This window comes from Ceratotherium simum, chromosome 3 (genome assembly GCF_057802395.1).
Source record: "Ceratotherium simum simum isolate JZ-2026a chromosome 3, ASM5780239v1, whole genome shotgun sequence".
Classification (NCBI taxonomy): domain Eukaryota; kingdom Metazoa; phylum Chordata; class Mammalia; order Perissodactyla; family Rhinocerotidae; genus Ceratotherium; species Ceratotherium simum.
The window spans coordinates 82,142,746-82,156,690 of record NC_141902.1 but is presented as its reverse complement, the minus strand read 5'-3'; the positions used below and the strand labels follow the sequence as shown (position 1 = coordinate 82,156,690).

The following is a 13,945-nucleotide window of genomic DNA, read 5'->3' as shown; positions in this document are numbered from 1 at the left end:
TGCGTCGAACTTAACCACTAGGCCACGAGGCCAGCTCCTTGAATGACCTTTTAAATTTCATGCAGATAAGTTAAAAACATTCAAGAAAACAGTGTAAATTAGCTCTTTCATTAAAGACGTTTTTTTCCCCTGGAACTTTACTGCATATCTAAGGCAAAGACGCAGGGTTTTGTTTTGTTTAAAAGTTTATAGGTACACAAAACTCCCCTGGTATCTTCCTATTTCATGTCGGGAGAATGGGAGGCAAGGTTTCCAAAGGAACTGAGCCAACCACAGGAAGGGAGAGCTCTCCTTCATCTAACACTACACTCAACATTCCCATTTCTAGTGTGGGTAGTAGCTTCCCTTCAGCACTTTTTGTTGGTTTTTTTATTGCTTCTAATTTACCTACATGCCATATAATGCCCCCAATCTCCCTTTTACAAAACTTTTCATTTTGAAATAATTACAGATTCATAGAAAGTTGCAAAGAGTACAGAAAGGTCCCATGTATCCTTCACCCAGTTCCTCCCAATGGCTATATCTCATATAATGATAATGTAATATCAAACCCAGGAAATTCACACTGGTATAGTGTATGTGTATAATTCTACGTCATCTCATCACTGTGTAAGCACCATTTTGATCAAGATACAGAACCAGTCCACAAAGATCTCCCATATAGTCACCCCCATATCCCTAACTCCTTCCTGGCAACCACTAACCTGTTCTCCACCTCTAGCTCTCTAATTTTGTCATTTTGAGAATGTTATATAAATGGAATTACATAGTCTGTGACCTTTCAAGATTGGCTGTTTTCACACAGCGTAAGGTTCTTGAGATCTATCCAAGTTGTTTTGTATTTCAATAGTTTGTTCCTTTTTGTTGCCGAATAATATTCCAGGTGTGATATGCCACAGTTTGCTGAACCATTTACCTATTGTGGAATATCTGAGTTACTTCCAGTTTTTGGCTATTACAAACAAAGCTGCTCTGAACAACTGTGTAAGTGTTTTTGTGTGGACATAAGTTTTCATTTCTCTGGGATAAATGTCCAGGAGTGTAACTTCTGGGTTGTAAGGTAAGTGTCCGTTGAGTTCCCCTTGACATTTTATTCAACTAGCAACTGAACCAAGTGCCTTCATTAAAATGTCTAGGAATCATCTAGCACTCTAAAAATGCTTTTCTAAGGAAGTGCTCCGATTACATGTTTACAGATTAAGCTTCCTAGAATCCATTCTGATACAGAGAGGGTATAAACAGTATTTAAAAATAAATAATTTAAAGTAAGTGTCAAATAGGCCTTAAAGGCTGAGAGAGGGGATTTATTATTTCTTGATGCCATTTTATTTTATTTTCTTTCTTGTTTTTTTGTGAGGAGGATCGTCCCTGAGCTAACATCTGCCAATCCTCCTCTTTTTGCTGAGGAAGACTGGCCCGGGGCTAACATCCATGCCCATCTTCCTCCACTTTATGTGGGACGCGGCCACAGCATGGCTTGACAAGCAGTGCTTGTCGGTCCGCGCCTGGCGTCCAAACCGGTGAACCCCGGGCTGCCGCAGCGGAGCGTGCACACTTAACCGCTTGCGCCACCGGTCCGGGCCCGATGCCATTTTATTTCAAAATGGAAAAGGTAGATCTCTAGCTTTGAAGAGACTGTAAGAATGCATAGGGAAAATAATGGCTCAATTCTTTGAGGAATGCACTGCAGTGGGAGAAACACCACTTGAAATGCACAGCACCCCCACTTTGCCCGCTACATCATAGGAAAATGTACCCAAAGGACAAAGATGGTATCACCCCCAGTTCATGGACCAGCTGCCCCATCACCATCCCACTCCCAGGAGGAACTGTGGCTGAGCCACCTCAGGGCACTGGTAAAGCCCTTTTAAGTTCTAAGACTGCCAATAAAATGCGAATAAAATGTGGTAGACTTATTTTGGTTGGAATATATATACTTACGAGTTCACTGGAGTCCTTGGCACATTTATCATTTTAAAGTACTTAGAGTAATTTTTATTATTACAATGGTTATAGAAATTATAATGGGCAGAAAGTTGTTCTACATCCAACGTTATGAAATAATGTGAGTTTTATCTTTGATTTGAAGGTAAGCCTACGGTAGGAATAACATCTTCAAATATTACACTGAAAACAGAATCTCCTTTATAAAGACTTACTTGATGCATTTTACAGAAATAGACTGCAGGAAAAAGCAGGTAAATGACACATTATATTCAAAATTAATGTTTACTTTTCAAGCGGTATTTTATATTTGTAGAATAGTTCTGAAGAACCCAGGAATATAAGGGTCCCCTGGTGCTCATCATGAAGGAGGCTTCTGGCCCATTACAACTGAACTACTTTTTCCTAAAAGTTCTCTGCTCTGCTCCAGAGGAGGGAACAGCAACTCCAAACGTCTAGTATTCTTTTGCTTCCAGGGTTACAGTCTTATATTTTGTAACAACCCTAAGATTGCTTTTTCAAAAACATGACAATTTTAGAGAAGTCCAGTTGGCATACACAAGGGGGATGCCATTTGCTGTAAGGAACTTCTTTGCTTCCCAAGTGAAGTCTCAACATTTAGGAAGGAAAATGAGGGGCACAGAGAAAACTGAGGGAGGGCGAAGAAGGGGGCGGAGGTGAGAGAGAGGAGAGGGTGCTGATGGAAAACGCAGGTTACTTGAAGCTACTGCTTTACTCTTAGCAGCGGCTGGTTCAGGCACAGGACGTGAGCTTGTGCTAAGAGACATTTTAGGCCTGCTCGCTGCCTCAAGGAGGCAGCTTGTGGGGGCTTGTCTTGTCTTCCCTCTTGCAATCCCAAAGCCTTCACTGGGCTAGTGTTGAATAGCACTAGGGGTGAGGAAAACCTAAATCTACAGGGTCATCTCCCCCCACCCCCCACCGCTCCAATGGAAGCCCAGCAAGTGTGACGGTGACCTCTGGTTACCTGAGCCAGCAAGTCAAGTCCTTAATTTCAAGTGTCCAGGCAGTACACTTCCAAAAAAAGCAAAATAAACTGAAAAAAAAATTGCCAATTGCTCCTAGAAATCTCATAAAAAATTTAAGTTATGCCAGTCCTCCAAGAAGACCCATTTCCCGGGCCGGCCCCGTGGCTTAGCGGTTAAGTGTGTGCGCTGCGATGCAGGCTGCCCGGGTTCGGATCCCGGGCGCACACAGACGCACTGCTTCTCCGGCCATGCTGAGGCCGCGTCCCACATACAACAACTAGAAGAATGTGCAACTATGACTTACAACTATCGCTTGGGGCTTTAGGGGAAAAATAAATAAATTAAAAAAAAAAAAAATTAAAAAAAAAAAAAAAAAAAAAAAAAAGGGCCGGCTCCGTGGCTTAGCGGTTAAGTGCGCGCTCTGATGCTGGCGGCCGGGTTCGATCCCGGGCGCCCTGAGGCACCACTTCTCCGTCCAACGTGAGGCCGAGTCCCACGTACAGCAACTAGAAGGATGTGAACCTATGACATACAACTATCTACTGGGGCTTTGGGGGGAAAAAACTGAATAAATAAAATCTTTAAAAAAAAAAAAAAAAAAAAAGAAGACCCATTTCCCTTAATCCCCCCGGGGTCCCACTGAAATGGAACAACCAGCAGAGCCCACCTTTCTGTCCCCTGGGGGCGCTGTGTGACCGACAGGCCACGAGACTGACCTCTGACTGCCATTGCGGATGAACCCCGAGGGGCACTCCTGCATGCACTCGCCGTCGTGGATCACGAACCCCTCGGAGTCGCTGCCCTCGGCGCTGAGGATGTTGGCACAGAAGTCGCGGTCCACGCAGCGCCAGCCCTCAAAGCGGTAGGTGTTGGGTGGGCAGGTGGGCACGCAGACGCCGGCATAGAAGTAGTGGCGGCAGGCGACGCAGGCTGTGTCATTGTCGGGCGCGCTGCAGCTGCCCAGGCACTCGGGGTGGCAGCACTCATTGTTCTCAGTGCACGCCCGCTTTCCACACGCGCTAGGGCACACTGTGGGGGCAGAGGGGACAGGGCGGTGAGATGGCAGGAACTGGACGGCCTTCACCGGGCCCGGCCAGCATTCTTCTTGGTCATGGGCTACCACCAGCACCAGATCGCTCCATTGACAGAAACCAACCAACCACATGGGAAATCCCCAAATGGAAAATCACTGGGCCCTGCACGCCAGGTAAGGGTTGCAATGACAGTTATTATAGACCATATTCAGAGTTTCTTCAAGGCAGGGAGAAAATACTCTGTCTTTAGAGTCAGGAGAGCAGGGTTTTAAGTCCAGCCTCTCCTATTTACTGGCTGTTTGGTCTTGGATGAGTCCATTAGCTTCTTTGACCTTGATCCTCTATCAAGTGGAGGCAGTAATACCCACAGTAGAAGGTTGCCTGAGGCGCATGTCATAATGTAGCAACCCTACACAAACAGTACTGTGTATTATTCCTTTTTAAAGGCATTATGCTGTGTTCATTCTGCATTTTGGATGTATTCTTTACTGAAATACCTTGAAAAGCCTTGGTGTGCAGAAATGCTCATATATTTTAAAAATGATTAAACTAGAATATAGTAAAGGTGATACCATTCAGGTTTACAAAATGGCTTTAGAAAAGTTTGTGTACGTCTGCCTGCATCACATCAAAGGTCTTACCCCAAATAAGCAATGAATACTAACTTCACGAATCATAACCTATTACATCACTGAGAAGTCCCATGCCTGATGGTTATTCTCAAATACAAGAAAGTGGGTGGGTGGGCAGTGTCTCTGAGCCCACAGGACCACAGGATATTAAAAACCATCTCCTCTGAGCCCCTCCATGCTAAAGTTGAGTGAAAGCAGTGTCTAAAAACCAGAGATCCACAATTCACATCCCAAATAGATGAGCTGGCATCTATTTCCATAACAATGCTGTAATGCTCACACTCTATGGGGCTGTCAGCCTCACTAAGCAAATAAAGTATAAATCAACAAAATATGAAATCTGGTTTGCATTATGCATTTCCTACTTTTTCCATGAGTTGGAAAACAACAGAAAATTATTTAAATATGTATATTATTGACTCTGACATGCATTTTTTAGTGAAGATTCTATTATTGGTTTTCCTTATAATAAAAATACATGCTCAAAAAAAAAATCAGAGATCACAGATAAGAAAAGAGAATATAAAGAACATCCAGTCCACTGGCCCACAAACCACCCTTTATCAATACCTTCATGTGGACCCTCCCAGATCCTTTCCTATGCATGTGCTTGCAACTATAAATATCTATTAAAAAAACAGGTCAAGGGGCCGGCCCAGTGGCATAGTGGTTAAGTTCGCAGGCTCCACTTCAGCAGCCCAGGGTTCACCGGTTCAGATCCCAGGCATGGACCTACGTACCGCTCATAAAGCCATGCTGTGGCAGCATCCCACATATAAAGTAGAGGAAGATGCGCATGGATGTTACCCCAGGGCCAATCTTCCTCAGCAAAAAGAGGAGAACTGGCAACAGATGTTAGCTCAGGACTAATCTTCCTCACACACACACCAAAAAGGGTCAAGCCCTTCTGAAAGCATTTTTTGGCATAATATACTGGGAATTCCACAATCGTTTAACAGCTGCATTGCATCCCATGGTATAATGTACTGTAAGTTACAATGAGTCTCCTATGATTAGACATCTCGTTTATTCCCAACGTTTTATTATTACAATCAGCACTAAACCTTCATGAGAGTCCTTAGTTATTTCATTAGGATCAATTTCCAGAATTGACCTTACCAGGTCAAACTGTCCTCTAAAACGTTTTTACCAATTTACACACCAAATAGCTGTGTCCAAGAGTTCCTGTTTCACTGCAAACAGGTGAATTTAAAAACAGATTATCAGAACTTGGACGTTCAAACGAATACTGAAACCTCTGAAGAAAGCCAACAAATTCGCGTGCTACTGTCAAGCTTAAAATAATTTTGCAATTTTCTCCTTTGAAATCATCCTTTGACAGAGACCAAAGGTTGCCTTCCATTATTTATTCTTCTTATTTTGATAACAGAAGCTTGGTTTTTAACTGGGCATTTTGCCATCCAGCTATATATTACATCTCTCAGCCTCTCTTATAGCTAGCAGTGACTAAATTCTAGCCAGTGAGACATAAGAAAACCTTTTGGGTGCAACTTCCTAGAAGATTCCTTAAATCAGAGGGGGCATGCCCTTTTTCTTCTTTGCTGGCTGGAATGCAGGAGTAATGCATGAAGCTCAAGCAGCCCTTTTGGACCATGAGGTGGCCCATTAAGAATAGTGGAGCAAGATAAAAGGTACTTGGTCCCTCATCACTGTATAGCCAGTAGGCTAACCCTGGACTGCTTACCTCTAGACTTCTTGAGAGAGAAATAAACTTTCATCTTTTTCCAGTGCTGCTATTTGTGTTATGCAACAGAACTAATCCCAAATAAGACACACCTTTAGAGCTATCTGTAAGCCAAGAAGACCACCACTCCTGTTGGCTTACGTCATTTTTGTTAACCAGAATTAGCTCTCACTAACTTCTGGCTATTTCCAAAAACTAATCTATCCAACAAATAACAAGGACTAACTATCTCTGATCACACCAAAAAATATATGTTGTAGGAACTCCTAAAATGGGGAGATATATAAATTGTCTACGAAGGTGATTATCATGACGAGGATAACACTGATTTGAATTGATAGGCCTAGCATATTTGCGGTAAACGCACACAGACACATGCACACACCCACACTTGACTCTCAAATCTCACACTCAGAGACATCTAAGAAGCAAATAGATTAAATGACTATTTAATTTCAAATATATCCATTATGGAGGTAACTTCAAGGCTCAAGATCTAAAGAAACAATGAAATTGTGTCTCCCTAGTTCAGGTTTTTAAATAACAAAAGAACATAAGTCCATCTATCCTTCAGTTATTTATCCACTCAGCAACTATTTGAGTGTGTGCTGCACCTGTATGCCAGACCCTGTCCTCAAGGAACAGATGATACACCAGGTAAGTGCAGGAGTGAGTGGAGGTGCATGGTGTGCCCTGGGCCCTGGGTGCCAGGAAAGGTTCCACAGAGGTGTTGAGGCTGGAGCTGAAAGAGGAAAGATGAGGAGGATAAGAACGGAGAATAACACAGATGGAATTATATGTGAATGCACGTGAAAGCAATCAAGTCACTGCGGAGGGAGGACTGGGTACCAGTGAAGAAGGCTGGGGGCCAGCCACAGACAGAGATGAGGGCCAACTCAGGGAAGCACTGAAGGCCTGTCTGAGGTGTTGAGACCTGTTGGTGGACGATGGGCATCACTGAAGCTTTTAGGCAGGAGAGCAACATGGTCAGATTTTCATATTACAAAGGTCATCTGGCAGCAACACAGAGGGTATGATGACCAGAGAGGGCAGAGCTGAAATAAGAGGGATCAGGCGAGAGGAGAGGAGACACGCAGGCTTGTTATGTTGTCCCTACAAAGTTTATGTAATATAATAGATCCATGAGGTTCATGTGGTTAAAATGAAACTGGCTGCAGAAACCATGTGCATAGTCCCACTCGTCAGCACAAACCAGCTGTATTAAGCATACACCTCACTCAGAGCACTGAAGTCTCTGGGGGCTTCTCTTCAGCCATCAGCCACCACTGTGCTTTGTGAGGGGAGGAGGGGAAAATCGATTAAGAATCTTACAGTCATCATCAGAGACTAACTGGGACCAATATCTACTTGCAAAACCCCCTTTGCCTCACTTACAATTTAAATTAAATGCTATATAAAATGACAAGTAGCAGACATTAATATCAAATAGCTATTAATGTAATACTAAAAACTCAAGAGTATTTACAAGAACAGAAAAATGTCCCCATGCACTTGCTTGGAATCAGTTATACCCAAATGCAAATGTTGGGCATTTTCATTATGAGAAAAAAAAAAATACCTGAAAAAGTATCTGTAGATATATTTTGCATTCTATCCCCCACTCCACTGGAAACAGCATCTCTGGGCAGCCGTGTATTGAGATCCCCAAAGGGGTGTGTTATATAGAACTGCACCATTAGTCAGTTCTTGCCACAAGTAGCACACAGGCTGGGGAATTAGGGTTTTGTTTCAGTGATGGGAGCTACTTCAGGAGGAATTTCAGTAAAGTTTAAATTAGGTAAAATCATATTCTTTATAAAGAGAACAATTTCTGTTACAAGGATCACGAATCAAGGGGTTCCTTTATGTTCCGTGATGCAAGCTGCACAAACAGGTATCAAATACTATGGGGGAATATATAGGGGGTGTGATGGGGAGAGATGACTTGTTGCTAGAAGACAAATTCCATAAATAAGAGGCTGCTCCAGGGTTGGAAGCCGGTGTTCCCCTGGCTGCGGCACAGTCAGAGAGGATTCTGGGAGGCAGGCAGAGAACACGTGGAAGTTCAGGATTAGAGAGTCCTGGAGCCAGCCCCAGAAGCCTGCTGTAAATTTTGCCTCATCTCAATGTATATAAATATTATTAGTGTTCAGGACTATTAAGGGATTTCTTGAAAAGCCCAGGGCAGTGTGTCTCGCCAGCAGATGGATGGCTGCTCCACATGAATGCCAAAACTTAAAATTTAGTACAGTTACCAAAATCCCAATTACGGAGCTGTGGGAGAAAGGAAGGGAACCTCCTCCCTGGCTTCCATGAATAGGGAGCACACCTAGCATGATTAAAGGCATTTCCCCTTTTAAAAATAAAAGGAAAAGAAAAGCTGCTATAAACTAACAAATATACAGGGGAAAAAGCAAATTGATTTTGCCCATGAGATCTTTCTCTTATAACAACCAACAATAAAAACAAACGCCTATCTGAATTCTTGGAAAAACTAACGACATATCCCACATCTACCAGTGAAAGGATTGGTTTGCGGTCACAGTCACATAAAAATGAGGCACTACATTAAAAGCTCATTCTCTTCATTTTTGGGGACAAGAAAAAAGTCACATACATCAGCCTTTAACTCTGTCCCTCTCTGGAGTCCTTGTATTTATCAAATTCTTTCTAGGGTTTTTTTTTAAACATTTGTTTTTGTTCTTGCCAGTAAGTTCTTTAACAATGTTTACCTCAGAGAAACCATTTTTAAAAGCGTATCATATATTATGATAAGTACTCTGCTAGAAGAAAAGATGGGGAACTCTGCCTCCTCACGAGGAACAAAAAATGAAAGGGGGCCACTTAGCCACACAACGTTAAAAAATGCAAACGATTTTATCCCAAATAATTTCTAAAGGATCAAACTAGTTCATGGATGTTCAAATAAGGTCAAGCTTCTGAGTCAAAACACAGACTAGTTTAGGGACATCTTAGTTATTTCTGGGTTACTCTAAGTGACACACCGCTGTTCCATATAAAAAGAGGGATGCCTTTCCTAATAGACATGTATCATTATGCATAAAGGTGAACTGCTGCTAACTCCAGGAAAGTGCACTGCAGCTTCCCAAGGGGATCAGTGAGACCCACGGGCCAGAGGAATTGTGTGGCTCTCTTGTCTTGCCAGGAGAGGCACTGACTCCATCAGACACCAGAGGCGGGGGGGCACCAGCTGAGTCAACTCAACGTGCAGGGGTCCCCCAGCACGGCCAGAAGTCCACCCAAGGCTGTTGGCATTCTCCAGAGAGCACGTAGGCACAGGTGAGGGATGAGAAAGGTTCCTTTCAACTGTTAAATACATCAGCCTTATCAGCCAGGCTCTAGGCTAGGTCCTGGAGACAGGGCAGGTACCGGACAGCCCAGACCTTCCAGGGCTCCCCACTCTGAGGACAAGCAGTGGGAATACGAAAGGGCACAAAGGGCCAGTGAGCAGGGCTTTCCAGGGGAAGGGCTTGCCAGGCCCAAGCTTGAAAAGCCAGTATCAGCTAGCAGGTGCATGGGGATTGGCAGGGCTGATGGGGAGTGCAGGCCGAGAGAACAGACTCAGCACAACTGCATGACTGAGGCTTTGGGGACTGGAGGGGTGGGGGACACTGGGAAGAAAGACGGTGAGGCCCGAGGTACAGACAGGTGAGAAGGGCCTTTTAACTCACAAGTAGGAGTTTGGACAACTCTTAAGAGGAAAGGGATGCTATTTAAGGATTCTAAGCAGATGTGCATTTTAGAAGGATGGCTTTGGCTGCCAAGTGGAAAACAGAACAGAAAGGGGACCCACGGGGCCACAGGGGCCATCTCCATGAGGCACGATGGTGGTCCAGATTGAGGAGGCAGCGGAGCAGATGGGGAAAGCGGGAAGATTCAAGATATATCTGGAGAATTTGGAAGAGTGTGTGAAAAGTGTGGCAAACTTTTTTTCTTTTTTTTGGAGGGGTAGAGAAAGATCAGTTCAGTGTGGGATGTGTTGTTTTTGTACAAAGCACACATCCAAATGGAAATGCCCAGCACGCAGCTGCACGGATACAACCAGGGTTCTGAGCTGGCAATGTCATGGGTGGGGTCAACAGACAGATGGAGAGGAGACTGTCCACGAGCTGGGAGGGAGATCTCAGGAGTGCCAGGAGGACCCAGGACAGAAGTACAAGGCAACCACCACCCATGGGGCCCAGCAGCACCCACTAGAGTCCCTGCTCCTTTCAAATACCCCCATTCTTTTCAAAGAAGCCTACTCAGTAAGTGGCTTTCAGTATAATCATCTGTGAATTCTGGGTCTCATGCTTCTACCCCTCCCTGCCACCTTCCTCAACAGACACACAAAGTATAAGTTCAAGTACTGACAATAATGTTTTCGTGGAATTCTCCTTCTAAGCCTTACCAACTGAGCACCAAGGATCTAAAGACAAATAGCTCAACCAAGGTTGGGCCCCACTGCTTTCTCTTCGGTTGTCACATCAACCAGAGTGAGGGAATACAGAGAGCCTCGCCCTGGGGCTGCTTCTAAAGCCTGCACGCCCTGCTGCTGTGGGAGCTCCATGCCGACCTTCTTGGCCGAGACGGCCAGTGATCCATGGATGCCTCCCGCTTGTTTGGATGTTCCAGTTTGGACAGAAAGGGTGTCTGTCCCATCTCCAGGAGCCATTACTGATTGGAGAGGTGCTCAGGGCATGCCCAGGAGAACCCACCCCGGGCCATGGAGCCCATGGCGGGCACCAGAAGCTCTCGCCCTGTAAAATAATCTTCAGTCTGTTCTCCCTTTTGTTCTCACACACATACCCCTGCCCACCCAACCACCCCAAGCAATGACATCTATCAAAGGAAGCAGAGTTGGTGAGGAGCTTCTCAGGCTCAGAGAGCTGCTATATTTCATCTCAGCTTCTTAGTCTGGAGTTCTTTGAGTAAGTTGGCTAGGATGGAAGAGCAGGCTTACATGAAAATGCTTCGATGCATGAAATAAAACTGAAATAAACCTGGTACCATGATGTGTGAGCTACACACACACACACACACACGCACACACGCACGCACACAGTAAAGCACAATTTTCTCAAAAGGAAGACAAGAAGAATCTGTCAAGTTTTCTTGACGTATTGAGAAATGGCCAATGGAAAAACTCCACAGAACCACTGCCTAGAAATCCCAGGCGGAGTCTAAAACAACTTCCAAACAAGCTTCTGCCCAGAAAACTGTAGCTGTTACAGTGAATCAGTTATGCATGGCAAAAGAAAGTTCAAGTGCCAACCCCTGTGTCTCAAAGGTTCACAAAAGAAATTCGCATTTGCAACAACGTTTCTCTTCTCAATGCCAAAAGAAACCACCCTGTGTGCTGGAGAAAACATTCCACCCTGGTAGCAGCCAGGAAGAGGTATTTTAATGGTTAGAATCTGAAGATACTTCAGTTTCTCTGCTGGAACCAAAAGTATTCAGCATGCCCACTGAAAGGTTATCATGAGAACCAGAGCTTCGGGCACCACCCAGAGGCCTGGAGAAAGGTCCTGAACAGGACTCCTCAGTGAGCACGGAAAGGCTGGTCAGTAAAAGGGGTGGGCCACAGTTTCAGAACCTGTTAACACAGGGAGCCTGAAAGCTCTCATTTAATCCCAAGTCCAGCGTGTATGAAGGAGTGCCTCCTTGCAATCTTTGAAGGGGTTTTCAAGTTTTGAGTCAGCTTCCTTTCTAACAGGAAGGCCCCTGGACAAGGCATCCTTGTGTTAACGTATAACTTTCTGAGACACTGGGATGTGTAGAGGGGGACAAGACCTTACACTTTCACTCCTCATCACTCCCTCCTGTTAACTGTCTTCTCCCACTTTCCACGCCTCTCAGGTGACATTGGGTTGCAGGACCGCTTCAGAGCATGCAATAGCAGGCAGCCTTGTGCAAGGAGCTCCAAGGGCCATCAGATATGTCTCCAGTTCATAAGCAGCAAGTACTTATGAGGCCACTTTCTCCCTTTCATCGAACCGTAGATTGTTAGAGTCAAAAGGAAATTTTTAGAGGTCATCCATCTCATGTCTGTCCAAGACACTTCTCTACAAAAACCTAGGTGAGCCTTCAAGCAATGTTTAAGTGGGGGCTCATTACATTAGAGAAAGTGCTACTCCAACTGCCAGAGAGCACTAATCTTGACCAAGTTCCTCCTTCCACCCAACGAGAATGCACTTGCATGTAGTGCACTCTCCGGAGGCCTCGTTCAGGTGTCTGATACTCAGGGAAGGTGGACGCTTTCTTGCACAGGTCAGACTTTCAAATACTCAGACTCAAAATTCCAAGATGGTGATCCTGGTCACCCTCTGAATGCCTTAGTCACAGCTCATGTAACATATACGAACACCACTGCTCCTTAACACCTGCCGCTAACCCTACTCTAACACTGCAGAAGTAGTCTGAACAGCGTGGAATACGAGGAGACTAAGAGACCAATGGTGGTCTTCCACACCCAAGGCAGAATGCTTGGGGTCTCTTTGTATGATCTTCAAAACAACTATCATCATCTCACTGAGCTAGCTCATTTGGAGCTTTTAATCGCCTATGATTCCTCTCTTCTTTTTCACAATAACTGTTTGAGTCTCTCCTATATGAAAGTAATTTGAATCTGAATACAGGACTTTTTATTAACATACTGAGCATTTTCCATGTGCCTGACAATACATTCAGTATCTTATATATGTTACTTAACAATCTGCCTAAGAATCACATGGGGTCAGTATCATTATCCTCATTTGTAGATAACCAAATGGAGGCACAGATTTAATAACTGTCCAGGGATATTAACTGTCCAGTTTAATAATTGTTAAGCTGTACACCTGGGCTTCAAACTCAGACCTGACTGTCGGTCGCAGTCTCTTCACCCACTCTGTTCCACGGTGGCATGATGTTTCAGCCAGTCTCTGCTGTCTAAAAGGAAAGGGCTAGGGAGTTCTTCTCATGCATCCATCAGGAAAAAATACATCACAAGTCCTAGCACCCTTTTCTCCTCCCTGAGATCTACCACTTAGTCTGAAGGAAGGACAAAACCCATGAAACATGACACTCTGGAGAAGGGTCAAGCATCCAGGCAATATTAAGGAGATAACATGTGCCACCAAGCCTTCTTTATTTACTGAGTTATAACAAACAGAATCCTCAAGGACGTTTTCCCAGTGCACACTTGCAAGGCTGAGCCTTGTCAGGTTTATCAGCAAGGGTCACTGCTAAGTTGTAGCACTAAAGCAGCAGCTCCCGCCACGGAAGGCACTCAGTTAGGGTGCGTTCTAGGAGGCAAATGCAACTATATATAAATGAATGTGCTATCAGGAAGCCAGACCAGCAAGACCCAGGGAGACTCAACGACCCACAGAACCCGTTTCACCCCAAAAAGTCTTACCCATGAGATTAAATAACCAGAGTTCATTCTTTTCACCAACTCATATGTCTCAGCAAGACTGGAAACTTGGTCATGGAGAAGAAGGAAAAACTTAGTTCCGTGCCTTCCCCTTGGTCGGGCACATAAACAAATATAATCAAGGCTCAGAGAAACAGCCAAGTTCCAAGTGGATTCTTACTGTCTAGTACACAAGGTAAGCCAAGAGATTTGGGAAAACATTTTATACTGGCTACTGAATGCATCTG

At 44.5% G+C, this 13,945-nt stretch overlaps 1 protein-coding gene across 1 annotated transcript in view; it reads right to left on the bottom strand.

The window, feature by feature from the left end:
• IGF1R (insulin like growth factor 1 receptor) overlaps positions 1 to 13,945 on the bottom strand; it is a 296,679-nt gene that overhangs the window by 65,459 nt on the left and 217,275 nt on the right. The window contains exon 3 of the mRNA XM_004431906.3: positions 3,647 to 3,959. Coding sequence (XP_004431963.1) covers positions 3,647 to 3,959 — 313 coding nt within the window. The remainder of the gene's footprint in view (positions 1 to 3,646; positions 3,960 to 13,945) is intronic.